Genomic DNA, 17,814 nt, shown 5'->3' with positions numbered 1-17,814 from the left:
TTTTTATTAAACGCGTGTCGCGCATATGAGTTGCGGAGCACAAAAAAGAAAAAATACAAAAAACAGGCTGATCAAAAGATGAAAAATAAAGAAAAAAAGGAATAGGAAGAAAGGAACGAGTGATAGAAAAATAAAAAGATATTAAGAAGGCCAATAAGTCCGTGCAATTTTTTTCTTCTAATTGTAAGTAAATAGCATTTGAAAAAAACTGTATAGACTCATTGGCCTAATCAGTTGGCCATTTAATTAAAAATTAAACAAATGACCACATTAACTGATCATCAGGATAATTATCTTTAAATTAAACTAATGGATAAATGACAATTTGTAAAGGAAAGAAAAATAGAAAGATAAAAAGATAGATAGATAGATAGATAGATAGATAGATAGATAGATAGATAGATAGATAGATAGATAGATAGAGACAATAGATAAAGAGAAAAAAAAAGACGAGTATACGATAAACTAATGTACCGATAGAAAAAAAATCACGTAGCCAATAAGTCCGTGCAATTTTTTTCTTCTAATTGTAAGTAAATAGCATTTGAAAAAACTGTATAGACTCATTGGCCTAATCAGTTGGCCATTTAATTAAAAATTAAACAAATGACCACATTAACTGATCATCAGGATAATTATCTTTAAATTAAACTAATGGATAAATGTACAATTTGTAAAAGGAAAGAAAATGATAGAAAGATAAAAAGATAGATAGATAGATAGATAGATAGATAGATAGATAGATAGATAGATAGATAGATACATAGATAGAAGATAAAAAAAAGACGAGTATACGATAAACTATATGTACCGATAGAAAAAAAATCACGTAGCCTGTAGCTCCCCGGGCATTAGTCGCCCAGTCGTTGCGAATTTCGAGAAAAGTTGCGCGAAGCTCGTTCCGTGGACCGGTTGTTTGCGGCCAAACACGGCCCTCACTCTGCCCCGGGCCATCAGCAATGGTCGTTATCGACGTAGGATAGGGGAAGGGTTGTCGTTGGCGAAGATCTAACAACCGATGGTCCACTCGATCCGTTCGTCTTGCATCCTTGTAAAATTTGGGGTACGTTTTTGGTGCTTTTGATACGTGGACAGAGAACATTGACCTTGTAATTCCAATAAGGAATTTTGCTTTCGAGGATTTTGAAAGCGATCGATGGTAAAACATCGTGATTTTGATCACGTTCGTTCGCGTTATTTGATTTCGGACTTTTCCATGCTTGGTAATACGGGTCTTCCTTGGAAATGCTTCTCTCAAGACGATGTTGATGTTGATGATTCAATTGTCGATTGACGTCCAATTCGGATTCGTGTAATTTTTTCCAAGATTGTTCGCAAATCGGCGAATATTCTGGCGACGTTAACCCACTCGAATAATTAGAACAATAATTGTTCTCGTCGTAACTGAACGCGTGTGTCTTCAATGGTAGACTCAGATATTCTCGTTTCAGCGATGAACCTAATCCTCCATCAGTCATCTCCATTGTATCCTCTGCTAAGATAGAGTCATCGTTTAATAGCCTGAAAAGACGCGAATGGGTTTGAGTCCTTTGATATTTTCTTAAATTCTTCGTCGATGTACACTCAGAATCTGTGTCAACTTCGGATATCATTCGACTCATGTCCGATGTTACACCGCTGTCCTCGTCGTCGGTTTCTTCCCGTGAATTTTGTACGCTTAACAAATGTTTCGTTTCTTTACTACTTTGTTCTACTTCCAATTCGACGAAACTTTCGTCGTCTTGTTGATTGGATTCTTTTATTGGATTTCTTTCTGAATCATCGATTGGATTTCGCGAATTTTCTTTATCCTCGTTCCAATTACATTTGGACACTACGATTTCTGGTTCTATTTTTTCGTTTTTCGAATCGATTAGATCGTTTTTCGCGATTGACACGAAACTAAATCGATCCTGATTATTTCGAAGAATTTTCTCTCTTTGCCTTTCACTATCCAGTTTCCTCTTATCCTTTCTAACGTGACTGGTGACGTCAACTTTCTTCGATCTAACCGTAAATTCTGTTTCGACGGATTCTTCACAATTAACTCTGTTAACTTTCGTAGGAACTTTTCTTAGGGTAAAGTTAACGTGGGCAGTGTCGTCAGTTTCGTCGATCGTTTCAATATTTTTTTCTTCCATCGATCTAACTTTTGTACCTGGTCTCTTCAAAGTAAAATCAACTGTAGTTTCTTCTTCCACAATTCGATGATTTTTTTCAGATGCTCGTGTTTTTTCCGATTTTATTTGACTATCACCAACGATTACCGTGGTAACATCTTCGTTATTTTCAGAAACGGAGAATTTAAATCTCAATGGTAAACTCACGCTGACGGTGGTGTCCACTTCGTCGGGTGGATCATCGCAAGGGGTCACGTTGTTCCACTTTTTGGTGTCCTTGTTTTTTCTTGGATAGGGAATCTCAACTTCTACGTGCTCGGTGTCTTCGTAAATAACACTTAACCGATGAGCTGGTAAAACTGGGTCACTTTTCAAAGATTCAACGCGATATTCTTCTTCCTCTTCCTCGTCATCCTCGTTTTGCGAATCACAACTGGAAATGGTGTTCTCCAAATAGGGTTCCTTAACAATTTCAGCGGGTTTCTTGTCATCGATCTTATCATCGCATTGATCAGTCCCTTCAGACTTTCCATGTGGATTTAAACCCGTCGAGTAAGCTAAATAAGAATCCGAATCACTTTCAGATATCGTGTTGTTTGTAGTGGTATCGTTGTTCCTGCTCTTGGTCAACTTGCTAGATGAAGAAGAAGAAGAAGAAGAAGAAGATGAACTCTCCGAATCTGATTCACTAGAATCACTGCAGTCGACGTAAGTGTAATTAGGCACAGTGATTTTTGTTTTATCAAAGTGTCCAGGATCAATTTTTGAAATGGTTCGTTCTTTTTCCTCCTCAACAATATTTAGAGTCGTAGTAAGACGATCGTTAGTTTTCTCATTAATCGGTACCTTCGAAACATCATTCATTTTTTTCCAATGATCTTCCTTAAAAACATTATTATCATTTGACGTTGTAATCAGATTTTCTTCATTTATCAAATTTGGTTCTACGGTGTCATTGGTCGATTCGTTAACATTCACTTGTTGAATCGGAGCTTGACAATGTGCCACGTATTGCGGATAAATATTGTTTTCTTGATCGAAACTATCGCATGACATGTAATTCTGATTGTAAACCGGATAGAAAACGTAAGTGTTACCGTCCTCGTAACGACGATAAACGTACGGATCGAAGCGTAACTTCATCGAGTTAGGATCGTTTGGAGTAGGAATTGTTGGATATTGTATTGGATGATAATAACCCCACCAACCCTCGGGATTCCAATATGGTGGTGGTGGTAAAGGGACTGGAGGATGAGCTGGAGGAGGGGGAGGGAGACAGATAGGAAGATATACACCGTGCTGATTGCCCGGCACGTTATTCTCGGTTTGGCAGGTGTAATCTGCTTGACGATTTTCTTGCGTGGCTACAACAAACAGCATATTGCATTCAGACAAAAAAAATCAACCTCTTCCCACGCGACTTGTTTGTTCTTTTGTGTTTTCCTTTTTATCATTTTCATCGGTCGTTCGAAAAACGATGCTTTTTTTTTTTAATTTTTGGTTTTATTGTTTTCCTTTTCTTTTTTTGTTTTTCCTGTCGGATAGGTCGGAGGAGAACTCACCCTGAACATTCAAAAATTTCTTTTTTTTCTGTCCATGAACGCTGTGAAAAGTATTCAGAAAATTTTGATGCAGCAATTGCTTGATTTTTAATTAAATTCATAATTTTTGAGATTCATATTCAAGTTTATTAAGGTCAAAATTATGTAAAGTTTCTTTTATACGAAACACATTCTTTTTATAAGAATAACATTTTTTATATAAAATTATTTTGTTTATAAAAGTAACATTTAATTAAATGATTAAAGTAAAACGTTTGTAATTGTTTTAATTATAATTGAAAATTGTGAACGAATGTTCAGTGTAACAAAAAATAATTTTCTCCCCCGACAACGCGTAAATCCATCATAAAAAAGGGGGTTATGTATTGGCAAAATGAATGAAAAAAAGGGATTTTAAGCCAAATAAAAGAATATAATCGGACGAATATAATGACATTGACACGAGATATTATGTGAACAAAGAGAGAGAGAGAGAGAGAGAGAGAGAAAGAGAGTGAGAGAGAAAGAATGAATTAAAAAAAACATTGATCCTGTGTTCAAAGGAAACTATCGAAAATTTCGCCATATAAGAGAGATTACCAAGCAAACGATCGAACGGCCTCCTCTTGTTATTTTTTTTTTTCTCTTTTTTCTTTCTTTTTTTTTTTAATTAATTGTTTACCGCAACTCCGAGCGGGTATATTTGCCTATATATTTTTTTATCGGGGTCTCGTATTTTTTTTTTAAACGAGATAAGTATAAATAAAACGGATGGATGGTAAGAAGAAGTATATTTCGGATTGAATGACAATAACGCGTGTTCATGCTTCAGAATAACGTAGAATAAAAAGAAGAAGAAGAAGAAGGAACAAAGAAGAAAAGAGAGAGAGAGAAGAAGAAGATAAAATAAATAAGATAAATAAAAAAAAAATATTGTAATATAAAAATCTCTCTTTCTTAAATGTGTATACACATGCAACTGTGCACTTTTATTTATGCAATGCAAATCATTAAATATAACTGTATGATATATACATCATCCCAGTAAAGAGAGATAGAAATACAGATAGAAAGAGATAGAGATAAAGAGATAGAGAGAGAGAGAGAGGGAGAGAGAGAGAGAGAAAGAGAGAGAGAGAGAGAAAGAGAGAGAGAGAGAAAGAGATGATAGATAGAAAGTGCGAAATAAACGTGAAGTTATTAATGTAAACATGCAACACATTCCCGGTTAAAAGTGCCCAGTCCATTCGTAGCACCGTCGTAATTCTTGATATTAATTTTCCATTAACTATAAATCTACTTCGTGTACCATATTTAAGTTAAGTTAAGTTAAGTTAAGTAAGTAAGTACGTATGCTCGTGTAAGATACGGCATGTAGATACGGCATGATTCGTATTGAACGAGGAGGAGGAGGTAAAGAGCGTACACGAAAATAAACTTTTAGTGAATCAGACCGTTTTACGCGCCACGAATTTATCGTATATCTTGTATATATATATACATATATTTATTTATATATGTATATAGTTATATATGTGCATGAAATAGTGTGTATATGTGTATTATATATGTATGCTCGTTAACGCATGTCTTATTGATGTTAAATATCCCACGTTGGACGAAGAAACTTTGACAGACTTTGAAATCTGCCTGGGTAGATTATGTGATCTTGATTATATAAAAAATCATGTTTTTTTTTTTTTTACCATCGTATATAATATTTACTCTTTATATAAATTTATTTGATTTATATATATATATAAATAAGAATTATTTTGTTTGAAAGATCATAGAGTAGATGTTACAACGATTGTAATTACTGATGTAAATGTATCTTACAAATTTCTGGATGCTAAAGTTTCTTCTGTAAAGAAATTAGATTGATTGATTTTTTTTCTTGCGATTTAGATATCTCGAAGATGATTACTTTATTCTCACGATAAATTATTCATTCTATGAATTGTTTTAATTGGTCATTGAAATTCGGCCGGGGATACGGGAATTCTCACGATAATCTCGGAGGAATTTTCGTTATTCCTGTGAACACAGGATTCGGGTTTGTTCCAGCGACACTATGCGTTATTATTATTATTATTATTATTATTATTATTATTAATATTATGATTATTATTATTTTTATTAATATTTTTATAATTATTAATTGGAACATTTTGATTTTATTTTACGAGTTAGACGCTGATCGTCGTGGAATACTGAGATGGAAGATGAGATTACTAAAAAGCCTTGGTGTGAAATATATTAAATTAATTTTTGAACGAGTAGGCACGCGTAATATCTAGCGAGAGTGAATTTATTGTTTGAAATTATTATTTTTTTCCTTTTTTTTTTTTAATACGGGTATGTTTTGTATGAACGTGAGATAATTATTATAGATTTCTATTATAGTTTGAAAATAATTATTCATATATTTATTTGAATTTTTTATTTTCTATGTTACTTACCTAAGCTCTCAGGTGCAGTCATAGCTTGCAATATTCTAAAAGATCGAGAAGGTATCGCACTGCCCATATATTTTTTCGGTTCGGGTACTTGTTGCTCGCTTGGCGGTAAATTCGATTGCACGTCTTCTGTGTGTGTGTATAAATTTTAAATATTATTTAATTATATTCCGTTTATTAAAGTAATTGCAAATTAGATAGAAAAAAGTATGGTTCATATACAAAAAAAATAATAGATCGTACCAAAAGTTTTAGAGTTTCTATTCTGTTTCTTGTTTGCATTCTGTACTCGTGGCACTGTAAAGAAAAATTTATTATAATTATTAATATAGAATTGTTAATATTAAATAATTTATATTTTATAGAAAGAGGTGTACAAAATTCGTTTATGATTAAAGTTAATTTTTATCCTTAAAATTGATATACGAATGTGTACAAATTATTTTCTTATTTACCCATATTCGAACCAAAGTTGGATCACTTAGTTCATTGAACATAAATATTATTACTATACTTACAAATATTTTCTTCTTTCGAATATTCTATAAAATTAAACTTACTTGTAGCTGCAGCTGAGATTTCACCAGAGTCGGTCATGTTTTGCAAAAATCGGAAAGCACGCGATGGTATCGCTGCACCACGATATCTTGGATCTTCTCTCTGATGAAGATAATTATCCCCATCAACTATAAATCACTCGCTCATTAATTTTGATCACCCAATAAAAAGAAAATGTTTGTAAATAATTACCTTGTTCTTTGAATTTGTTCATCAAAATCCTATCATCTTCAGTAAGTTGTAGTTTACGCAATTGTTCATTATCAACATCGTTGGAGGAATCTGTATCAGTGATTTGTTGAAGTACTCGGAAGGATCGAGATTGTACTGGTCCAGGTTTCTGAACTGGTGTTGGACCTCTTGGTTGAACAATTCTAAAAATATTTTGTTGAATTTTTCCAAATTGAATTCATTTAATTCTAATCCAAGTTCAAAGAAGGATGTTGAATTTGACATACATTTTTGCTGGTTCACTTCTAACAGGATTGATTCTAACGTTAGATTGTTGAACATTACTGGCAGTTGTTACGTTCGTTCTCCTATCATCACCTTCAACCATGATAGGGATGACGTATGATGTCGGTGCCTGTTGAGTTTGCGGAGAAGATGGTAAATAGATTTGCGGTTGTGGGATTTGATTCTGAGGACTCGTTTGACCCCATCGTTGTTGATGATGGACACTTGGTTGAGTCTTGAATTGGTGATGTCCGGGTTCTTGTTTTATTGCGAATACCGATGGTCTGTCTTCGATCTAAAAATGATCAGTAAAAATAATCAAAGTAAAACAATTTGCCGATGACATTTAATTGTTCTCATTTTTTGAATTAATCAATTTTGATAATTAATTACCGATGGAAATCAATAGTAATCAAAGGAAAAAAATACTTACACGGATCGGTATGACTCTTTCTTGTTGCTGTGCTTGGTGATTGATCATAGGTTGACGTTCCTGTTGTTGCTGAATTGTAGGACTAGACACTTGACGTATCTGTTGATAGGTTGGACTTTGTGGTTGTGGTTGCTTTTGTTGTTGCTGTTGAGACGTTTGCTGTCTTTGCTGATTTTGCTGCCATTGCGGTATCGTTTGCTGAGTTAGCTCAGTCTTGTTCGTAGCGTAGGTAGGCTGCGTGGACGGATTATACTCGGGTGACGAGTTTGCTGTTTTATTGACGCTCGAACGTTTCGCCCACTCCGGTAATTCTTCCTGCTGCTTGTTCTTATTTTGTAACCAAGGCGTCGGTGCTTTCGCCAATGTCACTTGGGGAGTACCGGGACTTTCGGGTGAGGCTGGTTGAATATTTGTAATCTGGATGGGAGTCACTTTCGTCTCCTCTTTGGCACCAATTTTTGCTGTCTGTTCCACTTGTTTATCTGCTGCTATCAAATTGAAATCACACACTTATTAATTTTTACCTTTTATTTGGAATCCTCTAAAATTTTCATTTCAGATTATTTATTCATATTTCAAGTAATTTTATTATGGAAATATTTGTAAGAGTATTTTTATTTTTGGTATTCCGATTATATTGAAGTTAAAAATAAACAGATGACTCATGAGTTAGTTTTCTTCTAATAACCAGCATATAATCATTAAATTTAGAATAGAATTCTTTACCATTTGAGGGCACTCTATTGAGAATCGGCACTTGCGAATTTCTATTAACCGGAGGCTGAGGTGGAGCATTCAGTGGGAAAACCGGAACGGCGACTTGCGGCTGAACAAAGAGACTCGCGCCAGTCGTTTGTTGCACTGGTTTCGATTCGAGGGCTGACTTTGGTGGCCCTTCTATGCCCGCGTCGTTCGCATTCTTTGCTACTCTTCTTGCCATACGTGGACTTCGAATTTGGGATAGGTCTAACTTACCACCCATACCGGGTGTATAAGTAAAGGGTTTCTTGTCCTTCGTTAAAATAGCATTTTGAATGGCTATCGGTGGTTCGTAGCCAGTGTCTGGATTCATCGGCAACTGGGCCCTTTTCATTCCTGGTGCCTTTACATACAAATACAAAAATTAATTAAACTTTGACAAACGTGACAACAATTGCTTTAATAATTATGAGAATCATTTAAACGTTTCTAACTATTAAAAAGGTTTCAACAAAACATATTAAATGCACGATGATATAATTTTATTAATAGTTTTTAATTAGGTCACTCTCGTAATAAAGTTATCAAAAACGTTTTTAATTTGTTTCAAAATTGTTACCATGTAACGGGTCATAATTATTCGTGCAAATTTATCAGCAAAATGTGTGTTTACTCGAAATGCTTAATTAGTAGAAGAATCAGTCGTGAAAACTTTCATTTACATGCACACGTGTGTATTTTTTTTTTTCTTTTCTTTACGTATGTGTAGACGCACATACGCACGATGGTACGAAAACAAGTCGAGAAGGAACGCGATAAGGTTTGCGACTGGGAAAGGAAGTCGAACACGCCAATGGAAATATGCCTTACCTCGGCAGTACTGATCCTCATACTTGGCATTTGACCGGGTACCGGTGGCGGTGGTGGGGGTGGTGGAGGCGCGGCACAAAATCCTGAAACGATTCATAATTTACGGGAACGTTAATTAAATAATAATACGGGAATTTTTGTTCTAATAAAATTTTACGCTTGATTTATGCAAATTTTAATTCAACATTATTTTTCTTATGCTGTATAAATCGTATAAAAATAATATTTATAATAAATTAATTGTTAAAAAGAAATTGATAGATAAACAAAAAAGTTATTTTACAAATTTTATTATAAATAGTATAGAAAGAAAATTTTCATTTTCAATTATGTTAATAGAATTTTCTAAAAAAAAAATATTAATTTTTCGAATTGATGACGTTCGTATTAACTTAAATAAAAATACGTTTTCAAGAGATTTTTAGAAAGAAATTTTTATATACGTACCTGAAACCGCTGCTTCCGAGCTCCTGCAAAAAGAAAATAAGAAAAATACATTAGTTGTAAAGAAAAAATTGATACAATAACGAGATAGAATCGAGCATATGTTCGTGAAATAAGCGAAGCTTTGCAAAGATATACGCCAAAAGTTAACTCTTCCCCTCCCCTCTTCTCTCTTCCTTCTCCTTCTCTTCTTTCTTGTATTATTTTTCTTCTCTGTCTTTCAAATCGTTGGAGACATTCCTACGTTATCTGCGACATGCAGTCACACGAAAGATGAATCACCTTGTACGTATTCATATTTCACTTTACACCTATATTCGTAATGATCTGACATATTATACGAGAAAGATTAAGCCAATGAAATGTAATTAATTAATTTCATCGATTACGAGGACTTAGGATGAATTCATGTAGTTATGAACTTTTAAAGATTTATTACCGATAAACAAAAATATTTCTCCTTGGCATGAATAATTTGGGATGTTAATCGGGATAAAGAAAAAACTTAAAAATTTTAAACATAGGACGAAGTAGACGTGATATCAACGTATCCTTCGATGTTGATAATAATTCGTTAGTATAATAGAAACAAGAGGCACAAATGGTAGTAGTTCGTTCAAACGATTAAATCATTCCTCTAAATATGTTGCACTGTGCACTTGACTTTCAGTTGCGTTTTAAAAAGAGGAAACACAAAAGAGTTTGAGTTATCTTTACGAGACTACTACGTACACACATATATCTCAATATAAATACGCATACATAAACATAAATGATCAACGTGTGAAGAGAGTGAAGAGTAACGGGACTATTGAGAAAGTAAGTGATAAATGATTGAAAAGAAAGTAAGAAAATAATATTGGAGAAACGATTCGAAATAGAAAGAGAGAGAGAGAGAGAGAGAGGGAGAGAGAGTTGGTTATTTGGTATATAAAAATATAAATAATATAAACATATTTTTGGTCTGTTAATAAACTATATATTACCATAATTAATATTTATCTTTAATATTAATACATTTCAATATATACATTAATAATACTAATTATTTTTCTATTTTTTATCTTAGTAAAAGTAAATAATAACTGATCGAAAAGAAAGTAAAAAAGTAGCATGAGTAAGAAAATTCGAGAAAAAAAGAGAAAGAGAGGGAGAGAGAGAGAGAGAGAGAGAGAATCGGTTATTGGTAACTGATGTGTGTTAGAATATTGCTAGATCTAAAAATATCGACAATACGCTAACCCGAAGTCGTCCAATAGTTATTCGCGAACGAATGAACGAACCGAAGAACGAAATATCTTTTAAAATGTCTTTTTATTTTAATGATTGTTTATACATTTGCCGTTGATATTGACGTTGGTCGCATCACGTTTAAAAAGATAAAAGAAAGCGATGATAATAGACACTAAGTTAGCTAGGTACATACATATATTATATATTTTCATCTAGACTAAAATATACCACTCTTTCAATCGTGGACCCGTTTGGACGCACCTGTTGACGAACACCAACAAATGTTTCTTTCTTGCTTTTAGTAACTATGCGAAGAAAAAAGAGAGATAGAAAGAGAGAGAAATCATCGAATAATTTTATGATACAAATTTATAATACTGAGTGTCCTAAAAGTTAATAATAAATTTTGTTTGACAAAATATTTGGAGGGGTGGATCATCGTAAAACCATTATTTCTTTTATCAATTTTTAAGTTTTTATATATATATGAATTAATTATATTATTATATTTAATATTTTAATTTTAAATATTAAAAAACATTATTACACTTTTATAGTAATATTTTGTCTTGTTTTTCTTTTGGAAAATCGAGTATTAGTACACCCAGTAGTATGGGCAAGGACAAAAAATATATAATAAGAAAAAATATAGAACACTTCAGTATTTTATGACTTTGGTGAACTAACCCAGATAACAAGTTAGTCGTTTGAGTCAAGAACGACTGATACGCAGTCCAATACGGGCAAACGAATTCCATTTAAGGAAGTTTCGCGTTAAGTCGAGTTGCAAGGTCGACCTATCGAGAATTGTGTTCACCGTTTTTAAGTATTCTTTCTCTCTCTCTCTCTTTCTCTCTCTCTTTCCGTTTTTCTTACACCTTTCGAATTTATCTGAAAGTAATTTTCTTTTGGCCGATGGAGGAAAAAAGAGATGAAGAAGAAGAAGAAGAAGCTCATATCGTAAGGTACCTTACTAGCTTTTACCGAGTTCAAGATACTCTTATGTAAATTTAGCCGCTGATTTAACCGACACCCCGCCATGCTTTAGTTCGTTTCGAGTCGAGCAAACTAGCTTGCGATGGGATTACGTTCTATTCGCAGAGAAAACGACCGAATTGATTTATTTTATTTTTGTGAATATTAGGTGTATAAACGTTTCGAAGAAATAAATAAAAAATACATAAAAAAAAATAGAATTATATTACTGATACATTTTTTTTAATCGATCGTAAACACGTGACTTTGCTCTTAAGTATACGATAATATTAAATAAAATTAGATAACATACGATCTTTTAATAATATAATAAATAATATAATTACTTTTTTAAATTTTTTAGAGATAAAGAATAAAAAATTATATATGCTGCCGTATTAGATAAAATTATAAAACTCAAACTTTTCTTGAAATAATATAAAAAATAACAAAATAGATTAAAAATAAGAAAACAATAAGAATTTATCTTCAACATTTAATAAACTCGATTGATTATATCTACAAAAGAAGACAACTGAAATATAAAATATTTTTCATAATTAATCATGATTAATTTGTCGATAGTAAAAAAGGTTAGTAACCCTCGGTTAAGATCAAAGTCAACTGTCTCAACTATAATTATTATAGAATTATTATATTTTGATTGATTGATTTTATGTTAGAATAAGATAAAAAAAATCATACTAACAAAGACTCGCAAGATATCTTTTCATCCTTTCTATTGGGTGTATTATTTCTCATGCGGAAAGCGAAACTTTTAATAATAGAATATTCGGGAAGAATTTGAAACAGCGGGAGCTTTTATTTTGGCACGGCCATTGTAACACGTGGCGAAGTTCGTTTTATACGTCTCGTCTATTCTGCAGGTGCTTCAAATAGTCGTGGAGTCGATTTCCGTGAAATATTTGGCGAGAACTACGAAACCGCTCTTTTATTCATTCGTAATAATTACTATCGTTCGTTGTAAGTCTATTAGGAAGTCAAAATGATTCATTATATTTATATAATTATACTTAACTTTCACGTTTTAGAAACATAATTTGGGTTATGTCGACAAATTCAGATTTTATACTTTATTTTATAACAAATTAAAAAACATTTTCAATGATTTACAAATAAATTTGAAAAAATGCTATTATTTTGTTTTTTTAAATGAAATATTGTAGATGCTTGTTGACGATATAATCGTAATGTAATACAGTAAGAATAGGTTTTGTGATGGAAATGAATGATTTGAATAAAAAAGTGTTGGGAAAATTAGGAATCGAAATTAGGATTGTGATCGGTTAGTAAATGGGAAATATTCTGAGAAAAGCTCGGTCATGGCGAATCGAATGTGCTATGCCGCGAAGCTCGGAACCCAGCCAACAGAGAGAGAGTCTATAGCATAGAAATGTATTTAGGTAGATACGCCAAGCACGGTTTAATTTTAGAGCGGGTTGACCTGCGCGGCGAAGTGCCGTATAAAATGCTTCCGATTATTTTATTTTTAGAATTTCGTATGTCGTGGTTTATTCGTACGGTAACAAAAAAGAAAGAAAAAATAAAAAAAAAAGAATAAGAAAAAAAGAAGAAGAAGAAGAAGAAGAAAAACCACCAGACGAAATGGAGTTATGAATAAACCGATTGGTTAGACGAATGGGACGATTGAATATATTGAAGATGAGGAAAGATGGAAAGATAAAAAAAGAATAAAAAAAATAAAGATTATTTTAAATTTATTTTTACACGAATTAGAAAATTTGTTTGCTATTCGATACTAAGAGAATAAATCGAACTAAACGATTGGATGATGTCAACGAGAATAAATAGTTGTTGGTTTGATCGTTAAATTGCATTAACGTAAACACGTGACTATTAATGGGAAAAGTACAAATGGATCATTGCGAACATCGATGTCATCTATTTTGGATTTCTTCTCGCAGATACTCGGTGATTAGTTCGTGCGAGATAACGCGTAAGGAAGAAGTTAGAAGAAAAGATGAGAATGAGTCATTGATAACATAAGAGAAATCGGACGCATTGGTCTATCCCAAATGTTCGTCCGAGAAAAAAGATTGGTTGAGAGAGGGAAGTAAATGAGGTAATAAATAAATAAGAAAAAAATACAGAAAAAGAGGGAGACAGAGGGAGAGAGTGAGAGAAGATCAAATTCGAAAAAATAAACGAAAGAAAGAAAATAAGAAGATTAGTATAGGCTTAGAAGAGAAGGACGGTGGTCCAACGTTAGCGATGAGCCATCGTGAACCGGTACACGTATACGCACGTTAAAAATAAATTGCTTGCCGAGGTGGTGATGGCACGTGGCAATGAACAATTTTCCTATACCTTCGATCGGAAGGGGACCGACATCGGTCATTCACATCGTCTATCAATTTTTCTTTCACTTTTAACGGTGATTAATTAAAGATAACAACAATTATCAAAGACAAAATTTTACAAATTTTATATAATCACACAAATGTTTTACAAATTTGTTTTTACCTATCGAGAATGGTAAATTGAAAAAATAAAATTACAATAAAGTAATTAAATAAGTAATAAAAAGTAAAAAGAAACAAAATACAAATGTAACATCGTATCGTCTACGAATCTATTTTCATTTACTAAGGTGATAAATTGAAATGTAAAATAAAAGAAATCTCACGGAGAAAATTGAAGGGAAAAAAAAATAAGAAATATTTGTAACGATCTTGAAAGAAAATGATAGGAAAATTTGTATTTACGTGGGTGTTTAGCAGTTGAAAGAAGAATTGCGTAAAAGAAAGAAAAAGAGATAGAATATATAACGTGGGCGATCGTTATATATCAACTTCATTCTTGGTTAGACTCCGTTGAGTTAACTCACTGATGGTTATTCGAACAATGCACAGCATTCATGTTGAATATTGGACCGTATTTCTCTCCCTGAAACGATTCGATACTTCTCTTATTCTTTTCGTTTCAAAACAGAATTTACAAACACGAGCTTTGCTAATCTTTTTCGTTTTATTCCTAAGATCGAATGATAACAAAATTATTTCTGTTGCTTTTTTTTTATTTATTTTAACTTATAAAAAGCGCACAAAAAGTCATCGGTTGGAAAGAGATAAACGAGAAAAAAAATTTTCGATCTTGAAACGATTAAAGTTCGAACGAAGTCAGTCTTTGAATACGAAATGTAGGTCGAAATGTTTTCTTGGAACCGCTACAAGGTCTATGGCTTTGATCGAGTGATCACGAACAAAACGTGTCCCTACTCCTTCTCATCTTCTTCTTCTTCTACTTCTTTTTCTTCTACTTCTATTTCCTTTCTTCTTATTTTTACTTTTCATTTTGAACTTAATTTTTATAGGAAAATATTTAAATGCGAAAGGTGAATATCATTTTGTTTTTTCATCAATGATCGAGAACGAAGTGTCCCTAACTTCCTCTTATTTACATTTGTTTTTATTTTATTCTTCATTTTAAGGGGGATAATTTTTTTCGATTGTTCACGAATGAAGATGCTTTTCTACTTTGTTCTTATATTATTTTTTCTTGTAATTCTTATTTTAGGGGGTTGATTTGATTTTATTTTGAGATATGTTTAGAACACAAGATGAATACTCAAAAAAGGGGAACATAATTTCTTTCATTCTTTTTATTATTTCCTGACCTTTCTCAATCCTTTCACGAATTTGAAGCTTGCTTGGTATTTCCGTATGGATCGGATTTAAGAGGAGCTAAAAGGGAAGACACTACTTATCGCAGTCTCCACTTCGTCTTTTTCGTTAATAAGAGAAACACGAATATAAATCTCTTAACTCTCTCTCTCTCTCTCTCTCTCTCTCTCTCTCTCTGTTAAAAGGAAGAAAACGAAAATGATCTCTTTGGGTCTTTGATTTCCTACAAATTAATCTCAATGTTTCGCATAGAAAACAAAACTAAAATAGGCGAATTATAATCTTTGTTACATAAAGGGTATTTCATTTGCTCCCAGTTAATTACAATTGCAATAATCTAACAAAAATAAAGGCAGTAGTAAACATAATTTAAAAAAAAAAAGAAAAGAAAAGAAAGATATATATGAAATTTATTTTCAAGGTTAACTTTTTTCTCTCAAATATTTTGTGAATATATCGTTAAACAAGGGGTTAAATCGTATTGATTATTTATAAATTTTTGTAAATATATTTGATAAATACTGCTTACCCCGCATAAGTCGACGAGCTCATTTCGACAATGAGAGAAATTAAGTTTCCTCTCTCTCTTTCTTTCTCTTTCCCTCTCTCTTTTTCTTTCCTCTTTACTTTTCTCAAATTAAAAAGGATTCCGAAGAAAAACTCGCGTGTCTAACAACTTCTAGCTTTTGGTTATCTTCTTCGGCTCGTGCCGCTTCTTCTTCTTCTTCTCCTTCTTCTTCTTCCCACGCCGATGGAAACCGGTTCTGTTTCTTCTACTACTTTTCTTGCTTACTCCTGGTAACTATTTTAGATATATTCGATGAGAGACAGAAGGTTGAATGGGCACTCGTCCTAATTAAAATTTCTTCCTTGACCAACAATATTTATAACGAAAATTAGAACAACTCGATGATGCAAAGAGAAGAATTCAAAGACTACGATGAGATAGAGTTGATGGCAATGATGATGATGATGATTACGATGATGATGATAATGATGACGAAAACGTTGATGAAATGGAATCAGCAAAAATTAGCAACCAGCAATAGCAGCAGTAGTCAGCAACAGCACAAGAGCCGATGCCGACACTAGCGCGCGTCCGCCGCTACTGCTGATTCGACCAAGATCATCGAGAATCGTTCTTCTCCTCGTCCATGCGTTCGTTTTAGCAGCCATTTCTTTAACAACAACTAGCGACACGATCGGTCAACTCGAGACTGGATAAGAATGTGTGTGAAACTTCTTTGTAGTTCATTTCTATTTATCGTTTAATATTTTTATTTTATCTTCTATTTACAATCTTTTGACTTACGATTGTGTGTATCTGTGTGTTGTTTTTTTTTATTTCTTTTTATTAATGAATTATTGATTTTTGATAAAACTTGACTAAGCGTCACACACAAACGATCTTGATAAGTTTTTATTATTTTTATTTTTATTTTTATTCTGTGGTTAATGCTTTTGATTATGTGTGTGTGTGTGTGTGTGTGTGTGTGTATGGTTTTTTCCAATTGATTCTTTGGAGAATTTTTATTATTTTCATTTTTTTTGTTTTGTTATTTATTATTTAAGGTAATAATCGATTGATTATTTGTAATTGATGGCAAACAAATTTCATTCATTTTTTAAAAAAGGGATGGTATATATATTAATACTGTATGGAACAAGAATGTTAATTGCGATTTCTTTTTCGGTAACATATAGCAAATAGCGCAAAGATGACGAAAAAAAAAATAAAAAAATATTTGTTTACAAAAGATTATAAATAAATAATTTTATAATAAATGTATATATAAATAATATATGATATATAAAAACTAATATATATATAATTATGTATAAAATTGTATAATGTATTTGTAATTGTAATTTATATAATTATGTATATAATTAATTTATTATATATATATATATATATATATATTTTTTTATTATATATAATATATATGTAACATATATATTCTTTTTTGCTCAAAAGTTATCTAGCCGTTTTTGATAGATTTTTAAGTACGATTGATTGATATGTTGTAGAAATGCAACGCGGCTCTGTAAAGGGTTAAAATTATTTTTGATCGGATATATCTTAATATTTGGATTTCTTTGAATCTTTTAACAATTATTTTATTATAATAATTAGTAAAGGATAATTAAGTATATTTATTTTGGATATATAATTTGTTATGTATAATAATTTACACATTTTAAGAATATTGTGTCTTATATATGGTTTTTGATATTTCAAATTATTAAAAATAATATATTAATTATTAAATTCTATAAGCACACACACACACACACACACATTTGATTGATTGATTTATTAAATACATAAATACATCACCATACACTTACTAAACATAT

The 17,814-nt window shown here is 32.1% G+C and overlaps 1 protein-coding gene across 3 annotated transcripts; it reads right to left on the bottom strand.

Moving 5' to 3' along the window:
* Positions 1-699: 699 nt before the first annotated feature.
* LOC122519607 (putative mediator of RNA polymerase II transcription subunit 26) lies at positions 700-16,593 on the bottom strand. 3 transcript variants are annotated; one of them, XM_043639180.1, is made up of 12 exons: positions 16,494-16,593; positions 15,983-16,322; positions 9,584-9,606; positions 9,137-9,219; positions 8,294-8,669; positions 7,568-8,055; positions 7,137-7,429; positions 6,871-7,052; positions 6,681-6,806; positions 6,364-6,417; positions 6,124-6,249; positions 745-3,484 (listed from the first exon to the last, which is right to left on the bottom strand). In XM_043639180.1, the coding sequence occupies exons 2-12, from the start codon at positions 16,003-16,005 to the stop codon at positions 954-956; spliced, it is 4,305 nt and encodes a 1,434-aa protein (XP_043495115.1). In that variant the 5' UTR covers positions 16,006-16,322; positions 16,494-16,593; the 3' UTR covers positions 745-953. The 3 variants fall into 3 exon arrangements, with proteins under 3 accessions (XP_043495117.1, XP_043495115.1, XP_043495116.1); XM_043639181.1 differs by having other exon boundaries at positions 15,983-16,318; positions 16,494-16,590; XM_043639182.1 differs by having other exon boundaries at positions 700-3,484; positions 7,568-8,052; positions 15,983-16,593.
* Between the last annotated feature and the right edge of the window lie 1,221 nt (positions 16,594-17,814).

Source organism: Polistes fuscatus, unplaced genomic scaffold, assembly GCF_010416935.1.
Source record: "Polistes fuscatus isolate 324 unplaced genomic scaffold, CU_Pfus_HIC Scaffold3, whole genome shotgun sequence".
Taxonomy (NCBI): domain Eukaryota; kingdom Metazoa; phylum Arthropoda; class Insecta; order Hymenoptera; family Vespidae; genus Polistes; species Polistes fuscatus.
Note: the sequence above shows the minus strand (reverse complement) of the source record. Positions and strands in the feature narration are given on the sequence as shown.

Bases quoted from the DNA above. Each gene is read 5' to 3' on its own strand.
- LOC122519607 (XM_043639180.1), bottom strand. From the start codon at position 16,005: ATGAGCTCGTCGACTTATGCGGG. The intron at 6,418-6,680 runs GTAAGTTTAATT...TTTTCTTTACAG, and splicing joins AATCTCAGCTGCAGCTACAA to TGCCACGAGTACAGAATGCA. The intron at 6,250-6,363 runs GTACGATCTATT...ACACACACACAG, and splicing joins TAGAAACTCTAAAACTTTTG to AAGACGTGCAATCGAATTTA.